The sequence below is a fragment of the Oryctolagus cuniculus genome, chromosome 6, assembly GCF_051225735.1.
Source record: "Oryctolagus cuniculus isolate XC-2025 breed Fujian yellow rabbit chromosome 6, ASM5122573v1, whole genome shotgun sequence".
NCBI lineage: Eukaryota > Metazoa > Chordata > Mammalia > Lagomorpha > Leporidae > Oryctolagus > Oryctolagus cuniculus.
The window spans coordinates 27,831,835-27,852,212 of NC_142872.1; the positions used below are offsets into that span (position 1 = coordinate 27,831,835).

Here is a 20,378-nt window from a genome sequence, read left to right on the forward strand (position 1 = left end):
TATTTTGCCCTTTTGTGTATTAAATTATTGCTTAAAATCTCAGAAATGTGCTCTGTAAGCCAATTGATAAAGTTTACAATTGATAAAGTTTTTATTTTTAAAGACTTTGTGATCCTTTTTTGTGATCCTTGAATCAATCTTAGGGTCATGCTCCTTTTCTAAGGGTGACCATATAGCAGAAGTTTGAACACCTTGTTTCTGGCTGGGATATATTTACACATTTTTTCACATGAGTAGAGAAAATTTGGATGTTTTGACTCACCATGCAGCAGGTTTCTGATTTTTGTGTGTTTTCCTCATTATTGATAATGTATTAGCCATGAATTTAAGATTTGCCATTATGGTGCTATGTGATAATAGAGGTCAGGGTAGATGTAAATATAGTTTACCTGGTTTCTTTTTTGATGTCATTCGATCTGATATTATCTGGAATTATTTATTTATTTATTTGAGAGAGAGTGAGCCTCTCTGCTGGCCCCTCGCTCAATGTCCCTAACAGTTGCAGAGCTCAAGGTGGAAGCTGAGATCTTAGTCTGGGTCTCCCAGGAGGACATCAGGGACCCGAGACCTTGAACTAGGGTCTGCATTAGCAGCAGCTGGGGTCAGGAGTGGGAGCCAGGAAGTCAACTTAGGCACTGTGGTTTTGGATGTGGGTGTCTTAACTGTCATTGTAACTGCTAGACCAAATCCCTGCCTTGATATTATTATTTTATTTATTATAATTTTTAAAGATTTATTTATTTGAAAGGCAAGAATCAGAGAGAAGGAGGGATAGAGATCTTCCATCCACCAGTTCACTCCACAGATTGCCGTAATGGCCAGAGTTGGGCTGCTCCAAAGCCAGGAGCTTTTTCTGGGTCTCCCATGTGGGTGCAGGGGACTAAAGACTTTAGTCTTGTTCCAGTGGTTTCTCAGATGCTTTAGCAGGGAACTAGATTGGAACTGGAGCAGCCGGGACTTGAGCTGGTGTCCATATGGGATGCCAATGCCACAGGTGGTGGCTTTAATCCACTACACCACAGTGCCACAGGCCCCCCCCCTTAAAAATAGATTTATTTATTTTATTTATTTGAAAGGCAGAGTCACAGAGAGGAGATAAAAAGAATTATTTGAAGGATTTATTTGCTTGAAAGGCAGTGACAGGAGGGAGAGGGAGTGAGAAGAGAGGGAGGAGGGGAGGGAAGGAGAGGAAGAGGTGGAGAGATTGAGAGAAAGATATCTTCACCCACTAGTTCATTCTCCAAATGGCTGCAATGACCCGTGCTGTGGCCATTTGGGGAGTGAACCAATGGATGGAAGACCTTTCTGTCTGTGTCTCCCTCTCACTGTCTAACCCTGCTTCTCAAATAAATAAATAAAACCTTTAAAAAAAAGCTAATTGTTCACTCTCACTGGGATTAAACATGACAATAGGTCTGATCTGATTTCATCATCATTTAAAAAATCATCTATTATTTTTCACTTTATGTTTCTGTGTGGGAGCACACTGTTGAAATCTTTACTTAATGTATGCTAAACTGATCTTCTGTATATAAAGAGAATCGAAAATGAATCTTGATGTGAATGGAAGGGGAGAGGGAGTGGGAGAGGGGAGGGTTGCGGGTGGGAGGGACGTTATGGGGGGGAAGCCATTGTAATCCATAAGCCGTACTTTGGAAATTTATATTCATTAAATAAAAGTTAAAAAAAAAAAAAAAGAATTCTCACCCAGAAAAAAAAAAAAGCTAATTGTTCAAGAATTTTTTTTGTTTAGGTTTATTGTAGGTTTAAAGGTTTATTTTAAGTTCCTCCTGTTTGGCGTACCATGCGTCTTACCTTGTCCTACAGTTCTTTGATTTACCTCAAGTTAGTATCACTTTCATTTCCATGACAGCTGCTTCAGAGTTTCTCCACTCTCCTAGACCCTCGCTTCCATCTCCTGTTCAGTTGTCAGGAGTGTGCCTGACCTCTGGTATCTAAAACCAGGATCCTCTGGTTTTACCAAGCGTCATATTGCTTGGAAGCCTCTTGCTGCTTCTACCTTCACTTCTCACTTGAGAGTACAAGAACCAGCCTCCGCTCTCCTCATGGCTCTCACCACTTCTGTGGTCCTGATTTTGTGCGGCTCTGATTGTATATGATTGTATGTGATGCAGAATCTTCTTTAGTGTGTTTTTGTCACCCCCCCCCCATTCCTCATCTATGTGTAATAAATTTCTGTAGTGATGACAGAAAGTATGAGAATGCTAGGCACGTACTAAGCTCTGCTGAGTGTGTTGTGTGTCCTGGAACATTTGGTTTTGTCTCGACAGCAACCCTGGGAGATGGGATAGGGAGTCTTCACTTTGCATGGTTCCTGTAAGCACAAATTTCAGCTACGATCTTATAAATAATACCAGTCGCTGAACGACATGGTTCACATTTTAATTACCACAGTATATTAATTGAGTAATTGCATATAGGAAGTACAAACTTCACATCTAACTCTAAAGCATACAAATTGCTATATAAGAAACTTGTGCTTTCTGATTGTGTCGTTTCTTTCCTAGTCTCTCTGTTCACTGCTCAGTGCTTCACTTTATGCTGTGTGTAATTGGGTCACTTCCTTCTCTTACAGTGATAAACCCACTTAAACCATTTTACATGAATAATTAAAAAGATGTATATTTATTTGAAAGGGAGAGAGAGAGAGAAAGAGAGAGAGAGAGAAGTAGGCAGGCGGGCGGGGGTATCTTCTACCTGCTGGTTCATTCCCCAAAAGCCCACAAGAGTCAGAGCTTGGAACTTCTGTGTGTGTCTCCTATGTGGGTGACAGGGTCTCAAATACTTGAATGATCATCTGCTGCCTCCCAGGCACAGTAACAGGAAGTCCCAAGTGGTAGCTTTAATCCCCTTCTACCATAAAGCCTGCTCTAGAAGTGGACACTTTTGAAACCGAGTATAAGCCAGCAAAGATGAATGTGTAGCAAAGAAATTAAGAGTGACAAACCTGGGATTGAAATTTGAGTAGAATATAATGGAAGAAATACCTGACTGGAAGTGTTGACTCTGTTCAGCCCTGCTGTCCTAAGACCCTGCTCTACAATCAGGAATTCAGTGAAGCAAACTGCTGGACTTAAATAAGGAATGTGGTTATGGTGAAAAGCATTGTCAAATAAACGAAGCTCTTAGAGGAATTACATGACGCTGAAAGTGCAAAGGATGAATGCTAGAAACTGAGCTAAGGCCGGCGCCACGGCTCACTAGGCTAGTCCTCCGCCTGCGGTGCCGGCACACCGGGTTCTAGTCCCGGTCGGGGCGCTGGATTCTGTCCCGGTTGCCCCTCTTCCAATCCAGCTCTCTGTTGTGGCCCGGGAGTGCAGTGGAGGATGGCCAAGTCCTTGGGCCCTGCACCCGCATGGGAGACCAGGAGAAGCACCTGGTTCCTGCCATCAGATCAGCGCAGTGCGCCGGCTGCAGCGGCCATTGTGGGGTGAACCAACGGAAAAGGAAGACCTTTCTCTCTCTCTCTCTCTCTCTCTCTCTCTCTGTCCAGTCTGCCTGTCAAAAAAAAAAAAAAAAAAAAAAAAAAAAAAAAAAAAACCCTGAGCTAAGGAATAAGGTAGTTTGCCAAAGGATATAAAAGATGCTTGCAGTATGCTTTATATATATTTTTAAAGATTTTATTTATTTGAAAGTCAGAGTTACACAGAGAGGAGAGGCAGAGAAAGAGAGAGGGAAGGAGGGAGGGAGGAAGGGGTCTTCCATTGATGGTTCACTCCCCAGTTGGCTTCAATGGCTGGAGCTGCACTGATCTGAAGCCAGGAGCCCGGAGTTTCCTCTGGGTCTCCCACGTGGGTGCAGGGGCCCAAGGACTTTGGCCATTTTCTGCTGTTCTCCCAGACCATAGTAGAGAGCTGCATCGAAAGTGGAGCAGCTTGATTTCAAACCAGCTCCCTTATGGGATGCTGGCGCTTCAGGCTAGGGCGTTAACCTGCTGCGGCACAGCACCAGCCCCTGCAAAATATATATATATTTATATATATATATATATATTTTTTTTTTTTTGACAGGCAGAGTGGACAGTGAGAGAGAGAGACAGAGAGAAAGGTCTTCCTTTACCGTTGGTTCACCCTCCAATGGCCGCCGGGGCCGGCGCGCACTGCGCTGATCCAATGGCAGGAGCCAGGTGCTTCTCCTGGTCTCCCATGGGGTGCAGGGCCCAAGGACTAGGGCCACAGCAGAGAGCTGGCCTGGAAGAGGGGCAACCGGGACAGAATCCGGCGCCCCGACCGGGACTAGAACCTGGTGCACTGGATTCTGTCCCGGTTGCCCCTCTTCCAGGCCAGCTCTCTGCTGTGGCCTGGGAGTGCAGTGGAGGATGGCCCAAGTGTTTGGGCCCTGCACCCCATGGGAGACCAGGAGAAGTACCTGGCTCCTGGCTTCGGATCGGCGCCATGCGCGCCGGCCGCAGCGGCCATTGTAGGGTGAACCAACGGTAAAGGAAGACCTTTCTCTCTCCCTCTCTCTCTCTGTCCACTCTGCCTGTCAAAAATTAAAAAAAAAAAAAAAAAAAAAAAAAAAAAAGGAAGAGACCTCTCTCCCTCTCTCTCTCCCTCTCTCTCTCCCTCTCTCTCTCCCTCTCTCTCTCCCTCCCTGTCTCGCTCCCTCTCTCCCTCCCTCTCTCTCTCCCTCTCTCTCCGTCTCTGCCTTTCCTCTCTCCGTGCAGCTCTGACTTTCAAATAAATAAATAAATAAAAATCTTAAAAAAGAAGACAAATGTTGTTCAGACTACTTTTGAGGGGCTTGTGTTACCGTACAGAGGGTTAAGCTGCTGTATGGGACTCTGGCATCCCATATCAGAACACCAGTTCAAGTCCTGGCTACTCTGCTTCTAGTCCAGGTTGCTGTTGATGCACTTGGGAAGGCAGTGGAAGATGGCTCCAATACCTGGGCCATCGCCACCATATGGGGAACTCCGATGGAGTCCGAGGCTCCTGGCTTAGGCCTGACTGAGACCTGGATGTTACAGACATTTGGGGTGTGAATTAGTGGATGGAAGATGCCTCTCGGTTTTCCTTTTCACTCTCTGTCACTCTGCATTTCAAATAAGTAAATCTTAAAAAGAGTGAATGCCCCCTACTTGTAAGTGGCTGATAGAATTAAAATGTATGTGTGCCATAGAGTGGACATGATCACACTGCTGTGTCTTCTGTTTGAGGTCCTACCCTCCATAGCTCTACCATCATTGGAGGCGTGGGTCCATTCAGAGTACCATGCCTTTCATGTAGCAGTTGTTGGCCTTTCACTTATTCCCTCCCCTCTTTGAAATCCCGTGGGGGCCAGTGCTGTGGCTCAGTAGGTAAAGCCGCTGCCTGCGGTGCCGACATCCCATCCATATAGGTGCCAGTTTAAGTCCTGGCTACTCCTGTTCTTATGCAGCCCTCTGTCATGGCCTGGGAAAACATTAGAAGATGGCCAGCGTCCTTGGGCCCCTGTACCCATGTGGGAGACCTGGAAGAAGCTCTGGCTTCAGATTGGCGAAGTTCCAGCTGTGTGGCCATCTGGGGAGTGAACCAGCTGATGGAAGACCGCTTTCTCTCTCTCTCTCTGCTTCTCTGTAACTCTGCCTTTCAAATAAATGATTTTTTTTTTATTTGAAAGAGTTACAGAGAGAGAGGTCTTCCATCTGCTGGTTCACTCCCCAGATGGCCGCAATGGGTGGAGCTGTGCTGATCCGAAGCCAGGATCCTCTTCCGAGTCTCCCATGTGGGTGCAGGGGCCCAAGGACTTGGGCCATCTTCTACTGCTCTCCCAGGCCATAGTGGACAGCTGGATCAGAAGAGGAGCAGCCAGGACTCCAACCGGTGCCCATATGGGATGCTGGCTCTTCAGGCCAGGGCTTTACCCTGCACCACAGTGCTGGCCCCACAAATAAATTATTCTTTAAAAAAAAAAAAACCTATGGTGCTTTGTGCTTTGCTTTTTTTTTTTTTTTTTTAAGATTTATTTTTATTTATCTGAAAGGCAGAGTTAGAGAAAGGACACAGAGGGAGAGAGAGAGAGAGAGACCTTCCATCCATTGCTTCACTCCCCAAATGGCTGTAATAGCCGGAGCTGGGCTGGTTCAAAGTGAGGAGGTTTTTCTGGGTCTCCCACATGGATGCAGGGGCCCAAGGACTTTGGCCATGTTCCACTGGTTTCCCAGCGCATGAGCAGGGAGCTGGGTTGGAATTGGAACAGCTGAGTCTTCATCCAGTGCCTGTATGGGATGCTGGTGTCGCAGGTGGCAGGCTGAACTCATTATGCTATGATTCTGGCCTCTACTTTGTGCTTTTCTTATAGCTTCTGTATTGAAATGTCACATCATTTCTCAGTGGTCACATTTCTCTTTTTCTGGATTTAAACCACTTGAAAGCAGGGCTGGTATTGCTCAGTTTCGTGTTTGGCAGTGGATTTGTTTTAGTATATAATAACTGCTCAATAAATAAGTGAGATTCCATTTACCATGCAAGGGTGATGTTTTTTGCCTACTCTTGTTTAATATTTACATTGTTAAGATGATATTAATATTGTTTAAGGCAGACAGCCATTTCAGCAAGACTTTTCAGATAATTTTTTCTGCGCTGATTTCTCAGAGCTCTTGGACTCTAGTTGCATTGTATATAGGGTAGTTTTTGAGGCTTTCCGTATGGGTGTCTTGTCTTACTCAGCTCTTACTTAATTTGTGAGACAGAGTGTGTGTTTTGCCCCTATCTGCTTCTCTCCCCAAGTGCCTCCGTACACTGGGGACTAAGGCTGGAAACCGAGGACCTAATCTAGGTCTCCCATGTTAGTGGCACTAACCCAACTACTTGAACTGTTACCTGCTGCCTCACAGGGCCTGTGTTAGCAGGAAGCTGAGATCAGTGGCTGCGAACTGAAGCCAGGCACTTCGATGTGGAAGCAGGCATCCTTACTAGTGATTTTTTTTTTAAGATTTATTTTATTTTACTTTATTTTTTTGAAAGGCAGAATTATAGAGAGAGGAGGAGAGACAGACAGAAAGACACCTTCCGCCTGTTGGTTTCCTCCCCGAATGCCACAACAACTGACCCTGGACCAGGCCAAAAACAGGAGCCTCGAACTCCATCTAGGTTTTCCATGTGAGGGCAGGGGCTCAAGCACTTCGATGATGATTGACTGCTTTCCCAGGCACATTAGCAGGGAGCTAGATCGGAAGCAGAGCATCTGGGACTTGAAACAGTGGTTCAGTTACAGGTGATGATTTAACCCACTGTACCACACTGCCAGTTCCCTTATGAGTGTCTTAACTGCTAGGCTGAATGCCTGCCCAACAGCTTGCTTGTCTACCCCTGCACCTTAGAGTTCCGTGAGGGCATGTGCTGTTTCTTGTATTCTGAATGACCAGTACATAATTTGGTCCTTGATATATGGTGATTACTCAGATATTTGTTAAATAAGTGAATGAACTCTGTCTTTTTTTTTTTTTTTTTTTTTTTTTTTTTTGACAGGCAGAGTGGACAGTGAGAGAGAGAGACAGAGAGAGAAAGGTCTTCCTTTGCTGTTGGTTCACCCTCCAATGGCCGCCGCTGCAGCCGGCGCACCGCGCTGATCCGATGGCAGGAGCCAGGATCCAGGTGCTTTTTCCTGGTCTCCCATGGGGTGCAGGGCCCAAGCACCTGGGCCGTCCTCCACTGCACTCCCTGGCCATAGCAGAGAGCTGGCCTGGAAGAGGGGCAACCGGGACAGAATCCGGCGCCCCGACCGGGACTAGAACCCGGTGTGCCGGCGCCGCAAGGTGGAGGATTAGCCTATTGAGCCACGGCGCCGGCCGTGAACTCTGTCTTTTTAAAACTTTTACCTGAGAGACAGAAACAGATGGAGAGAGACCTTCATCTCCTGTTCATTCCCCAGATGCCTGCCAAGTCTAGTGCTAAGCTGGACTGAAGTTGGGAGCTCGATCCAGGTCTCCAGCGTGGGTAACAGGAACCCAAGTGCTTCACCACCACTGTCTCCTAGGGTCTGCATTAGCGGGAAGTTGGGGTTAGGAGCCAGAGCGGACACTCAGGCACTCTAATGTGGGGTCTTAACCTCTAGGCCAGATTTCTGCACTGAGCTGTCTTTTGAAATACCATAGGATATTATTGTTTATTTAATATGAATGAGTATGATTGCTGTGTCTTTCTCTTCCATAAAGATCTGAGAAGACTGTATTAGAGCTAGGAAAATTTTTATAAGTTTCTCTTGTGAGTTTTTTTTTTTTTTTTAAGATTTATTTATTTTATTTAAAAGGCAGAGTTATAGAGAGGCAGAGAGAGAGAAAGAGAGAGAGAGAGGTCTTCCATCTGTTGGTTCACTCCCCAAATGGCCGCAGAGGCCAGAGCTGGGCTGATCCAAAACCAGGAGCCAGGAGCTTCTTCCCAGTCTCCCACATGGGTGCAGGGGCCGAAGGACTTGGGCCATCTTCCACTGCTTTCCCAGATCGTAGCAGAGAGCTGGCTTGGAAGTGGAGCAGCAGGGATTTGAACCGGCCCTCATATGGGATGCCAGCACCGCAGGCAGTGGCCTTAGCCACTACGCCACAGCACCAGGCTCCTGTGAGTTGTTTCTGATCTGACAAATACAGTGAGCTTCTTTACTCTTCAGTGCCTTATGGTGCTTCTAAACCTAATTAATACATGAATCTAGGGTGAATCTAACTTGCCCAATTAAAGTTGACAACTGAGAGGAATGTGACAGGTCAGTTGAAAAATAACTAGACTTCTTCCTTTTTAAATAAATTCATGGAATAGTTGAGTGAGTGAGTGGCCTATAGGCTTTTTTCTGAAGCAGGCACTCTCAGGAATCCATAGATGGTCATTGTCAGTAAAACCAGTGGGTAAGATACAGCCCTCTATTTCTTGCCAGCTGTAGTCAAAGGATGGTAGGAACCATAAATGGTTATTAATAGAAATAAATGAAAAAAAAAAAAAGGATAAATAGTGCAAGTTTCCAGGAAACCTTTATTTTTAAGATTTATTTATTTATATGAAAGGCAGAAATCAGGTTGTATGAGTTGAATATTCATAATACTATGGTAAAATCTGTTGTATACTTATTGCCTAATTTTATTATAAACATTCTAACTGTTCATTATAGAAACTTTTTATAAAAGTGCACAATAAAGAGGCAGAGTACAACGTAATAACCAGTGTTTGTCTTTAACTCCAGTCTGTATGTTTTTTAAAAAAAATACTGATTATAGTAATTTATTTGTAATATCTTTTTTCTCTTTAGGTTCCATATTAAGCCTTAACATTGTACATTTTTCATATATATGCTAATATTTGCATAAAAACCAGCTGTAGACTGCATCATCATTTGCTTCACAAATGATGCTTATGGTTCATCATTTGAGCTGTTGGCAGTGTTTTACTGTTAGGGATATGAACAAATCACTGCCTAAGCTCTGTTTTCACATTTCAGGGAGTTTCTGTTAAGGCTGTCCACACTGAGTGCTTTCGATGGTTAGTGAAGTGTGGTGTGATGATGATTCTGAGTCATTCTGTGAGTGTGAGGGTAGATTGCATTAGATCCATTTTTTTCTCCTCTTTAGATTTTGGATTTTTTTTTTAAAAAGAATATATGTACTATTCCTTTTCGGAGAGAAGTATTATTAGATCAATGGGAAGAAGTATTTTTAAGCCTCTTGATATGTAGAGCCAACTCACTTTCCAATTATTTTGCTTTCACCAGCACTAAATAAGGGTGCTTTTTAAAGTGAGAGCTATAACAAATGCAGATTTAAAAAAAAAAGAAAACCCTCAAATTAAATGTGTGGTTGAGACAGAATCAAGTTTTAACCATCTTTCTGCTTCTAAACATAACTCAGTATTCAGATGTGTTCCTGCTGTGTTTGATTTCTCATGCTGTGAAACAGGTGACTTGATGAAGAGTGCTGCGGGAGAGTTTGCGGATGACCCCTGCTCCTCTGTGAAGCGAGGCAACATGGTTCGGGCAGCTCGAGCTTTGCTCTCTGCTGTTACCCGGCTGCTGATTTTGGCTGACATGGCGGATGTCTACAAACTACTTGTTCAGCTGAAAGTTGTAAGTATAGGCCTATGTCTGTGAGGATTTAGTTTGGTTTTGAACTTGGTTTATCTAAATGGACCAGAGATGTGTTTGTCTAGTTTCCACTGAACTCCTTGTTTCTAAATGTGCAAGTTATTGGTTCTGCCTCGAGCCTGTTGTTTTGATCCTAAGGACGAACTTGGAGCAGATGTGTTGTTTTGACTTACCTCTTCTTGCGGTGGTTTAATTAATAGAGTTTTAGAGTTGAGAAACTAAGAATACATTAAGCTATATACTCTCAGAGAGAGGCCACTGTAATAGCATCCTTCCCCTCTTCTGTAAAGCTGCTGTCTAATAGCTGCTCATGTTTCAGGGCCATGCAAAATTAAGAGACTTATGTTTGGATTGTTTTCTGAGTAGATGTTAAAAGGAACAAACAGTTCTCAAACTTTTTTTTTAATCTATAGACTTAATTTTTTCAGAATTTTTGTTTTGGGGTGATTATATTTTATAGGTGGAAGATGGTATCTTGAAACTCAGGAATGCTGGCAACGAACAAGACTTAGGAATACAGTACAAAGCTCTGAAACCGGAAGTGGATAAGCTGAACATTATGGCAGCCAAAAGACAACAGGTACCATCCTGTTTTGGGGATGTATTGAAGTTTATATCACTTTCTAGTGGGGAAACCCATTTTGCCTAAGTTTTCTGGAGGTTCCATTACTTCCTGCTTATATAGTTTGATGCAAACAAATAAACAAAGAAGTGTCTTTCCAGTATTGTGCTGTTAATAAGATAGTGTTAATAAAGCTGTTAATAAAACTTTGCATTCATTTTATATTCCTATTTTAATTCTTGTGAAATTTTTAATTAAGTAACTCAGAAATTTGTGATGAAGCTGCTAGGCCTTTGTTATGTGCATTCAAGGGTTCACCTGAGTTGGTGGTGGAATTTAATTCAAATTTTTAAAAAGCCTAAACTGGTTAAAATGTATTGGAATTATCTCTGTATCAGAAAGTACTTCTAGCTTTCTATCCTGCAGCTTCATGTTTTGACACCTTTTTTTATTTGTCTCTTTCTAATCACTACTAGCAGTCTCTGTTACGCGACGTGTGAATCAGTGTCCTTACTTTTTCCAAGCTCTGATAGTCTTTGGCGTTGTTGCTGGTGGGGCTTCACACGTTTCCTCGCCCTTCCTCTTGGACGCTGTGTGTCTTGGGTGTGCATTCTGCCCAGATGGTGCTTTGATTGCCATCAGCTGCTTGCAACGTCTTCCGTCCTCTTCAGTCCTTCAGTGTGCTGTTAATTCTTACTGTTTTTAAAAAATTTTATTTGAAAGAGTGATAGATAAGGAACGATAGAGACATCTTCCATTTGCTGGTTTATTTCCCAAATGCCTGCAGAAACCAGGGGTAGGCGAGGCTGAATCCAGGAGCCAGGAACTCCATCTTGTCTTTCATGTGTGTGGCAGGAACCTAACTACTTGGGCCATCACCCATTGCTTCTCAGGTGCATCAGCTGAAAGCTGAACAGGAAACATGGAGTAGCTAGAACTTGAACTGCACTCTGATGTGGAATGTGGGATCTCAAATGATGGCTATTAACTCAGTGTGCCTCCATGTCTACTTCTTAATTCTTATTAAAAAAAAAAAAAAGCCCTGAAAAGATGAGTGTTTATTGTTGTTAGTAGATCTGTGTGAGTTAAGATACTTTCCACTGTAGTTCACAGAATATCCAACTCCCAAACCACTTGAGCTATGGGAATTCATTTTCTCACTAAGTAGATGTCCCAGATTAGGTTAAGTGACTTCAGCATTGTTAAGTTTAAGGGCTGTGCAGTATCATCGAGGATCAAGGTTCTTGGACATTGTCAACACTGCCATCTTCGGTTGACTGACTCTCAGGCTGCACACTTCGGTATGTCTGATGAGGAAGAAGAGGACTGTGTCTTCCATATGTCTCTCTCCATAAGCAGTCTGGCAGCCCATAGCAGACTGCTCTACATCTGTGCTTTGCGCCGGGCCGGTTCTTCACTTACCATTGGCAAGACAAGAGGAGTTACCATGCCTGAATGAGGCTTAGTCAGGAGAGTTAGCCTTCTGCTCCTGGAATAAGGGCCTCCCTCCTGAGGCCAAGAATACTCCCCACGTCTCTGACAGGAGGAGGACATTAGGTGGGGAGGGTGGGAGCGGGGGGTCGATTTGGGTAAGCAGCCTGCTATGACTGGTTTAGGGTTTTTTCATTGTGGGAAAGGAAATATATGACAGACTCGGCCTTGGATACTTCTCAGTCATTTGGTTATATGTAGATTTGTATAAAATGTGACACAGGGTTGCAGGAGTTAAATTCAATGATATGTGTGGGGTACTTAATACAATGCCGGACACGAAGAAAGCCGTATGTGGTGGGCGCTTGGTGAAGAGTAGTTTATTGTTCACTTTCTAAGTCATAACATGTGATTGGACTAACTCTTTACATATGAAATCCTGGCTTTACATTTCTGTAGTTAAGATTATAAATGATATGGCTAGATTTGGTGTACTCCCTGAGAATTCATTTAGCTTGGGCTCAATGTGCTTTTATCATTTTTTTTAAAGATTTATTTATTTATTTGAAAGAGTTACAGGGAGGCAGAGGTAGAGAGAGATCTTCCACCTGCTGTTTCACTCCCAAAATGGCCACAGTGGTTGGAGCTGGGCCATTCCAAAGCCAGGAGCCAGGAGCTTCAAGTCTCCCACTTAAGTGCAGGGGCCCAAGCGCTTGGGTCTTCTTTTACTGCTTTCTCAGGCCATAGCAGAGAGGTGGATTGAAAGTGGAACAGCTAGCTGGGTCTCAAACTGGCGCCATATGGGATACTGGCACTGCTGGTGGTGGTTTTACCTGGTGTGCCATCGTGCCAACCCCGCATCATTTATTCTTATGTATGCTTAATCTCCTATCACATGCTACTCCCCTTTTTGCTTGGGCTAACTAATCCTGAGAAGAAATTGTTTAATACAATGGTAATTATGTAAATATGGCAAACTGGCCAAATTATGTTCATATTTTATTTTCATATTTTGTTTGAATCAGTAATATAAATACGGAGTTAGGTTTAAAAAAACCACTTTGAATAGTCCTACTGTCTTAAAGCCAGTATTATCTTGGTTTATGATGACTTAGTGTTATTTAGGTACAGTAAGAACATTTAGGTTGCCACTTAATGCTGTGCATCTTTGCAAAATGGTAGAATAAGTCAGTAGATGGTGGTGTTTTTCTTTCTTTTTTTTTTTTTAAGATTTATTTATTTATTTGGAAGAGTTACACAGAGAGAAGAGGCAGAGAGAGAGAGGTCTTCCATCCGCTGGTTCAGTCCCCAATTGGCCGCAGTGGCCAGAGCTATGCCGATCTGAAGCCAGGAGCTTCTTCCAGGTCTCCCATGTGGATGCAGAAGCCATCTTACACTGCTTTCCCAGGCCACAGCAGAGAGCTAGATCAGTAGTAGAGCAGCTGGGATGTGAACCGCTGCCCATATGGGATGCCAGTACTGCAGGCAGTGGCCTTACTTGCTACGCCACAGCGCTAGCCACAATAGGTGGTGTTCTTGACATGAAACGTAACAGCAGTTCTGGATTTTGTACAGTATTGGTGATACTTCCTGGGAAATAATGCTGAGTTTTCTCTGTGCCATGAATCCATTAATAATCCTTGTACTTAATCCCTGATGTATAGCAAAATAGAGTAGTAATTGTGAAGCACTTCTAAAATAAGATGTCACAAAAATTGTGGAGTTATTGCATGTATACATGCTGGACAATCTTCTGTTTGCCCCTCTGTATCTGTTTTCTTTGCCCCAAGAACCTAACTTCTCTGCGGCTTGTGGGAACAGCAGCCGGAGGTCAGAAGAGTGAAGAGAGTGAGGCTGGTGTTGGTCCCACGTTTCCTCCCTGCTGGTTACCCTGGGTGCTAAAAGTCAAAGCTGCTGTGAACAGCAGTGTTCCCTGGGCTGTGATTGTCTGGTGATCATCTTGCTCCTGTCTGTCCAGGCCAGAGTGACCTGTGACTCCCCTCTGCTTTGCTGAGACCTTTTCAGCAGGGCCCACGTCATCTTTGAATGACTTGGTTTGATTTTATTGTCCTTTTTTTCTTTTCTTTTGGGATCTTGAGTGATTAATATTCTCCTTTTCTTGGATTTATAGTGTGTCATAATCATTTACAGTTTGCCTGATTCTTTTTTTTTTAAAGATTTATTTATTTATTTGAAAGAGTTACACAGAGAAAGGAGAGGCAGAGAGAGAGAGAGAGAGAGAGTGAGGGAGAGAGAGAGAGAGAGAGAGGTCTTCCATCTGATGGTTCACTCCCTAATTGGCCACAACGGCTGGGGCTGCAGTGATCCAAAGCCAGGAGCCAGGAGCTTCTTCCGGGTTTCCCACGTGGGTGCAGGGGCCCAAGGACTACTACTATCCCAGGCCACGGCAGAGAGCTGGACAGGAAGTGGAGCAGCCAGGTGTCAAACTGGCACCCATATGGGATGCTGGCACTTCAGGCCAGGGTGTTAACCCTCTGCGCACAGCGCTGGCCCCTTGCCTGATTCTTTAAACTTTAGTATTAGCTTCCAAAAAGAGAAGACTGAGTGTGGGATCCTGGTGAAAGATGGCCTTTTGCAGGACATGGCCTTAATGCATATATTTACTTCATAGTAAGGGCCTGGCCTGGTAGAAACTTCACTTTGCCCATTACCTCCTTTAGTTGCTAGTCCTGCTTCTCCACACTGTTTTTGGTAGAATTTCTTCATTGCTATCTACTTAGCCTCTTGGGCTGTTTTCTCTTCTCTTCTCTTTTCTTCTCTTTTTTCTTTTCTTTTCTTTTCTTTTCTTTTCTTTTCTTTTCTTTTCTTTTCTTTTCTTTTCTTTCTTTTCTTCCTTTTCTTTCTTATTTATTTATTTGACAGAGTTAGACAATGAGAGACAGAGACAGAAAGAAAGGTCTTCCTTCCATTGGTTCATCCCCCAAATGCCCACCACGGCCGGAGCTACACCGATCTGAAGCCAGGAGCCAGGTGCTTCCTCCTGGTCTTCCATGCGGGTGCAGGGCCTAAGCACCTGGGTCATCCTCCACTGCCCTCCTGGGCCACAGCAGAGAGCTAGACTGGAAGAGGAGCAACTGGGACTAGAACCCGGCGCCCATATGGGATGCCAGCGCTGCAGGTGGAGGATTAACTAAAAGTGAGCCATGGCGCCGGCCCCCTGGGGCTGTTTTCAGTGCTGACTTTCTCTTTCCCCAGGTGTGTTCCATGATACTTACCTTCTCTCTGAGCCACCCTTTGTAGGTGACCCTAGCGCTGAAAAGGATTTTTTCCTCAAGAGCAGTGTTTGTTTTTTTAAAAGATTTATTTATTGATTTATTTATTTGAAAGAGTTACAGAGAGAGAGGAGAGGTAGAGGTAGAGGTAGAGGTAGAGAGAGGTCTTCCATCTGTTGGTTCATTCCCCAATTGGCCGCAATGCGGGAGCTGCGCCGATCCGAAGCCAGGAGCCAGGAGCTTCTTTCGGGTCTCCCGTGTGTGTGCAGGGTCCCAAGGTCTTATGCCATTTTCCACTGCTATCCCAGTCCATAGCAGAAAGCTGGATTGGAAGTGGAGCAGCTGGGTCTCGAACCAGAGCCCATATGGGATGCCGGCACTTTAGGCCAGGGTGTTAACCTGCTCAGCCATAGTGCAAGAGCAGTGTTTTAAAGTGTGATGTGTGTGCTAGTTCTCTTGCCTGCCTTGAGTCATTTAAACAGAAGCCACCCATTAAAGGAAAACTTCATAAGGTCTTCAGGCTTTCTAGAATGTACTGATTTGTTTTTATGAAGTTTTGCTGAAATACAGCGTGGGATGATGATAATTTGACCAAAAATAATAGTGGGCGACTTAAATAACGTACTATGTGCCAAACAGTGTTATAACCACTTTATAAAATAAGGTCGTGGGACTGGTGCTGGAGTGTGGTGGGTAAAGCAGCTGCCTGCAGTGTCGGCATCCCACTCTGGGTGCCTATTTGAGTCTCAGCTGTTTCACTTTTTTTTTTTTTTTTTTAAGATTTATTTATTTATTTGAAAGTCAGAGTTAAACAGAGAGAGGAGAGACAGAGAGAGAGAGGTCTTCCATCCTCTGGTTCACTCCCCAAATGGCTGCAATGGCCAGAGCTGGGCAAGTCCAAACCCAGGAGCCAGGAGCTTCTTCTCCAGATGTCCCTTGTGAGTGCAGGGGCCCAAGGACTTGGGCCATCTTCTACTGCTTTCCCAGGCCATAGCAGAGAGCTGGATATGAAGTGGAGCAGCCAGGTCTTGAACCAGTCCCATATGGGACTGCTGGTGGTGGCCTTAACCACTATGCCACAGCGCTGGCAGCAACCAGGCGCTTCCTCCTGGTCTCCCATGTGGGTGCAGGGCCCAAGTACTTGGGCCATCCTCCACTGCCTTCCCGGGCCACAGCAGAGAGCTGGACTGGAAGAGGAGCGACTGGGACAGAACCAGTGCTCCAACCAGGACTAGAACCCGGGGTGCCGGCGCTGCAGTTGGAGGATTAGCCTAGTGAGCCGCAGTGCCGGCCCTGAACTTCAATGTTAATTTTCCAGCCTGTGAGCTGTTGACAACAAAGGGTGAAAGTGGTGGCAGAGGTAGGGATGGGCTGGCATAGCCCTGGTTCCTGTGGAGAGGACCACCTTTGCCTGGCGTTGTCACCTCTGACTTTCCAGCACACTTTGATGTTTATATCCCTTTACCCACAAGAGCTTTCTGAAATATTTGGTAAGAATGCTTCTTATTTTCCTTTTAATATATATTTGAGAGGCAGAGAGATCTGATAATTCATGCTCTATGTTGGGCCAGACTGAAGCTGCTAGCTGGAAACTTAATTCAGGTCTCTCACAGTGGGTGGTAGGGACCCAATTACTTGAACATCACTGCTGCCTCCCAGGGTCTTATTACCAGGATGCGGGAGTCAGGAGCCAGAGCATGGGTGTTGAGCTCAGGTACTTCAAAATGGGAGGCAGGTGTGCTTAGATTTTATTTTACCTGGTTTATTAGCTTTGACTTTCACAATTATTTCTCTGAAATGATGAACAGATGCATTGGTAATGTACTGTCAGTGTTTTACTTGTAAATAATCTGGACTGATTGGGTTATTTGACCAAGGACTGTTTAAAGTATAGTCATGTGAATCCAAGAGAAAGCATCCGATCAAATCCATCTGAAGCTGCAATTTTGTATTGTTAAGAGGGAAATGAGGGGAAACTTCCTGTTTAAGTTTGCATTTGTTAGGTAGAGATAGTGTTATAGCTTGCTTAGAAGTTAGTTTCAATTTCTTCTCCTACTCTTCCCCCTCCTCCCCTTCCTCCTCTCTTCTTTATTTATAAGTCAGAGTTACAGAGAGAAGGAAAGAGATAGAGATCTTCCATCCCCTGGTTTGCTTCTTAAATGGCCGCAACAGCCAGAGCTGGGCCGGTTCGAGGCCAGGAGCCAGGAGCTTCTGGGTCTCTATTTCACATGTAGGGACTCAGGCATTTGGACCATCCTCTTTGGCTTTCCAAAGCTCATTAGCAGGAAGCTGGATTGGAAGCAGAGCGGCCATATAGGATGCTGGTATTGCAGGTGATGGCTTTACCTGCTATGCTGCAATACTGGCCCCAGCTTCAGTTTTTTGATCAATGCATGGGATGGGTAGTTCAGATCACCTTGAAAACAGTTATTTCCTTTTTATGTTTTCTCCTTGGTTTTTCTTGAATCTGCTTTAACCTTAACTGGAATGGTAGAGTTGGGAAGTCATGAAGGCTTAAGTAGACCTAGGGATTCTGATTTGATAATTAATCCTGTACTTTGCTTAATAGCCTTCTTTTATCAGTAATCTAGATTGCTTCTCACCACTGTATGTCTTGAGAAGAATATATTTGATTATTCTTACTATAGTGATGCCCTGTGATAGTGTTCATTTTTCTATCGTAACAAAATCTAGCTTCTTTGTGCTAAGGCAGAAGCAGTTCTAAAGAGAGAAAGTAGAACACTCTTGCAGCTAGAATAAATGATGGTATTTAGTTGTCGTTTTCATTATAGTTTAAAATATATTCCCCATCCCTAGCAAATAGGAGTCTGTCAGAGATACATTGTGGTGAAGGCAAGACATGAAGAGAATGCCACATGGAACAGGAGCACCAGCCATGTAAGCATGGTTTAGCCATAACACCTGGTCTTTTTTTTTTTTTCTTCAAGATTTATTTATTTATTTGAAAGATTTACACAGAGAAAGAGAGGCAGAGAGAGAGAGAAAGAGAGGTTTCTTCCATCTGCTGGCTCACTCCCCAGTTGGCCTGCACCTATCAGGAGCCAGGAGCTTCTTCCAGGTCTCCCACGTGGGTGCAGGGGCCCAAGCACTACTGCTTTCCAAGGCCATGTTAGAGAGCTGGATCGGAAGAGGAGCAGCCGAGACTCAAACTGGCGCCCATATGGGATGCCCGCACTGCAGGCAGCGGCTTTAACTGCTATGCCACAGCACCGGCCCCATGCACCTGGTCTTAAGATGACTCAGCAAAGTATGACCAGTTGTCTAAATCCACAGGGTCCTGTTAGGAATGTTTAGCCTAAATCAGTCTTTGGAAAAGTTGAGGTTTTTCATACTGGACAAGACAGTGGCATAAAAAGTCAGATGTTGATTTGTCATTCTGGAATCTGGTGTCTGGTAACCTTTATGAGGCTGTGCTGATCCAGGTTACAGGTACTTCGGGGGAATACCAAAGCTGATTGCAGAGCAGCTTCAAAGTAGAGGACAGTGTAAGCACTTACAGGCAGGTGCTTGGCTAGATGACTTCTAAGGCAGAATATTTAGAATATTTAGAAAATGCCACACATAGCATGTGTAGCAGCTTGTTTTAGCTTAGTGGTCAACCATAGCTCCTTGTCATGGCTTGAATCTTAGTGTGATCACTGATCCCCTGAATCCACAGGGTCCTGTTTTTGAATATTTAGCCCAATGTATTATGCTATAGGGCATTTGAGTGCTGTGAGCTGTTAATTGCAAATTCAAATTCCGAACGAGAAAAGAAATCTAGGAGGAAAAGTGAGCTGTCATATTATACAAGGGCTGAATAAAGATGCAACCCTAAAATACATACTGATAGCAAATTTCAGGAAAAGGAAGCCAAAGGAAGTTTGGTTGTCTCTAATGCTTAATTAGGAACTCATCTAGAAAGATGAGCCATTGAATAGCTAAGTCAGTCTTTTAATTGAGTAATTGACTTTGGCCTTTTAAGTTAGTCAATTTTCTCTTACTGTTTACACATGTAATACTCGTTTTTAAAGCATTTACATTTATACTCTAGAATTCAGTTGGTAACATTAATGTTGAAGTTCCATGATTACACGTCAGATAAAGTTGGCATTCATTTGGTGGTCAGATAACTCTGATCCATATTCCTCTTCTGTGGCACTGATCCAAATTTACTATAGATGTTAAATTTTAAAAATTACTTTAAACTTTATTTGAGGGAGAGTAAGAAAAGGAGAGAGACAGAGCGAGTGCATGTATGTACATAGAAAGCTAGCAAGTGTTACCCCATCCACTAGTTCCCTTCCCAAATGCTTGCAGTGGCCCAGAGGGAAGTTGGTCACTCAGTCCAGGTTTCCCACCTGGGTGCAGGAGCCTGAATACTTGAGACTGCTGGAGCCCTCACTGCTGCCTGCCAAGGCACACATGAGCACGAAGCTGAAGTCAGAGGCACCCTGGTCCCCTACTCCAGCAGCTAAATGTTTGCTGCTGCTCTGGGCATTTTTTTTTAATATAATGATATATTTATTCATTTGAAAGTCAGAGTTACACAGAGAGAAGAGGAGTGGGAGGGAGAGCAAGAGGAATAAGTGGGGGGGGGGTAGTTAGGGAGGGAGAGCTATGTCTTCCATCTGCTGGGTCATTTCCCAGATGGCTGCATCTGCCAGGGCTGGGTCAGGCTGAAGCCAGAAGCCAGGAGCTTTTTCTGGATCTCCCATTTGGGTAGCAGGGTCCCAGATACTTCGGCCATTTTCCCCCTGGCCGTAAGCAGGGAGCTGGGTTGGAAGTGGAGCAGCCAAGATCTGGTGCCTATATGGGATGCCAGCTTCATTGGAGGTATCTTAAACATTCCAGCCCCAGCTCTTGAGTTTATCTTATCTAGTAGTAGATTTTTTTTTAATTTTATTTTTTGACAGGCAGAGTTAGCGAGAGAGAGAGAAAGAAAGAGAGGTTTTCCTTTTCCATTGGTTCACTCCCCAATGGCCGTTGCGGCCGACGTGCTGCGCCGATCCGAAGGCAGGAGCCAGGTGCTCCTCCTGGTCTCCCATGTGGGTGCAGGGCCCAAGCACTTGGGCCATCCTCCACTG

At 44.4% G+C, this 20,378-nt stretch overlaps 1 protein-coding gene across 4 annotated transcripts in view; it reads left to right on the forward strand.

Annotated features, from left to right (window-relative positions):
- Nucleotides 1-20,378, forward strand: part of CTNNA1 (catenin alpha 1) — a 169,104-nt gene that overhangs the window by 52,372 nt on the left and 96,354 nt on the right. For all 4 annotated transcript variants that reach the window (XM_070075026.1, XM_070075025.1, XM_051843320.3 and 1 more), the window contains 2 exon segments: nt 9,881-10,047; nt 10,526-10,645. In XM_070075026.1, the coding sequence (XP_069931127.1) occupies nt 9,881-10,047; nt 10,526-10,645 (287 nt within the window).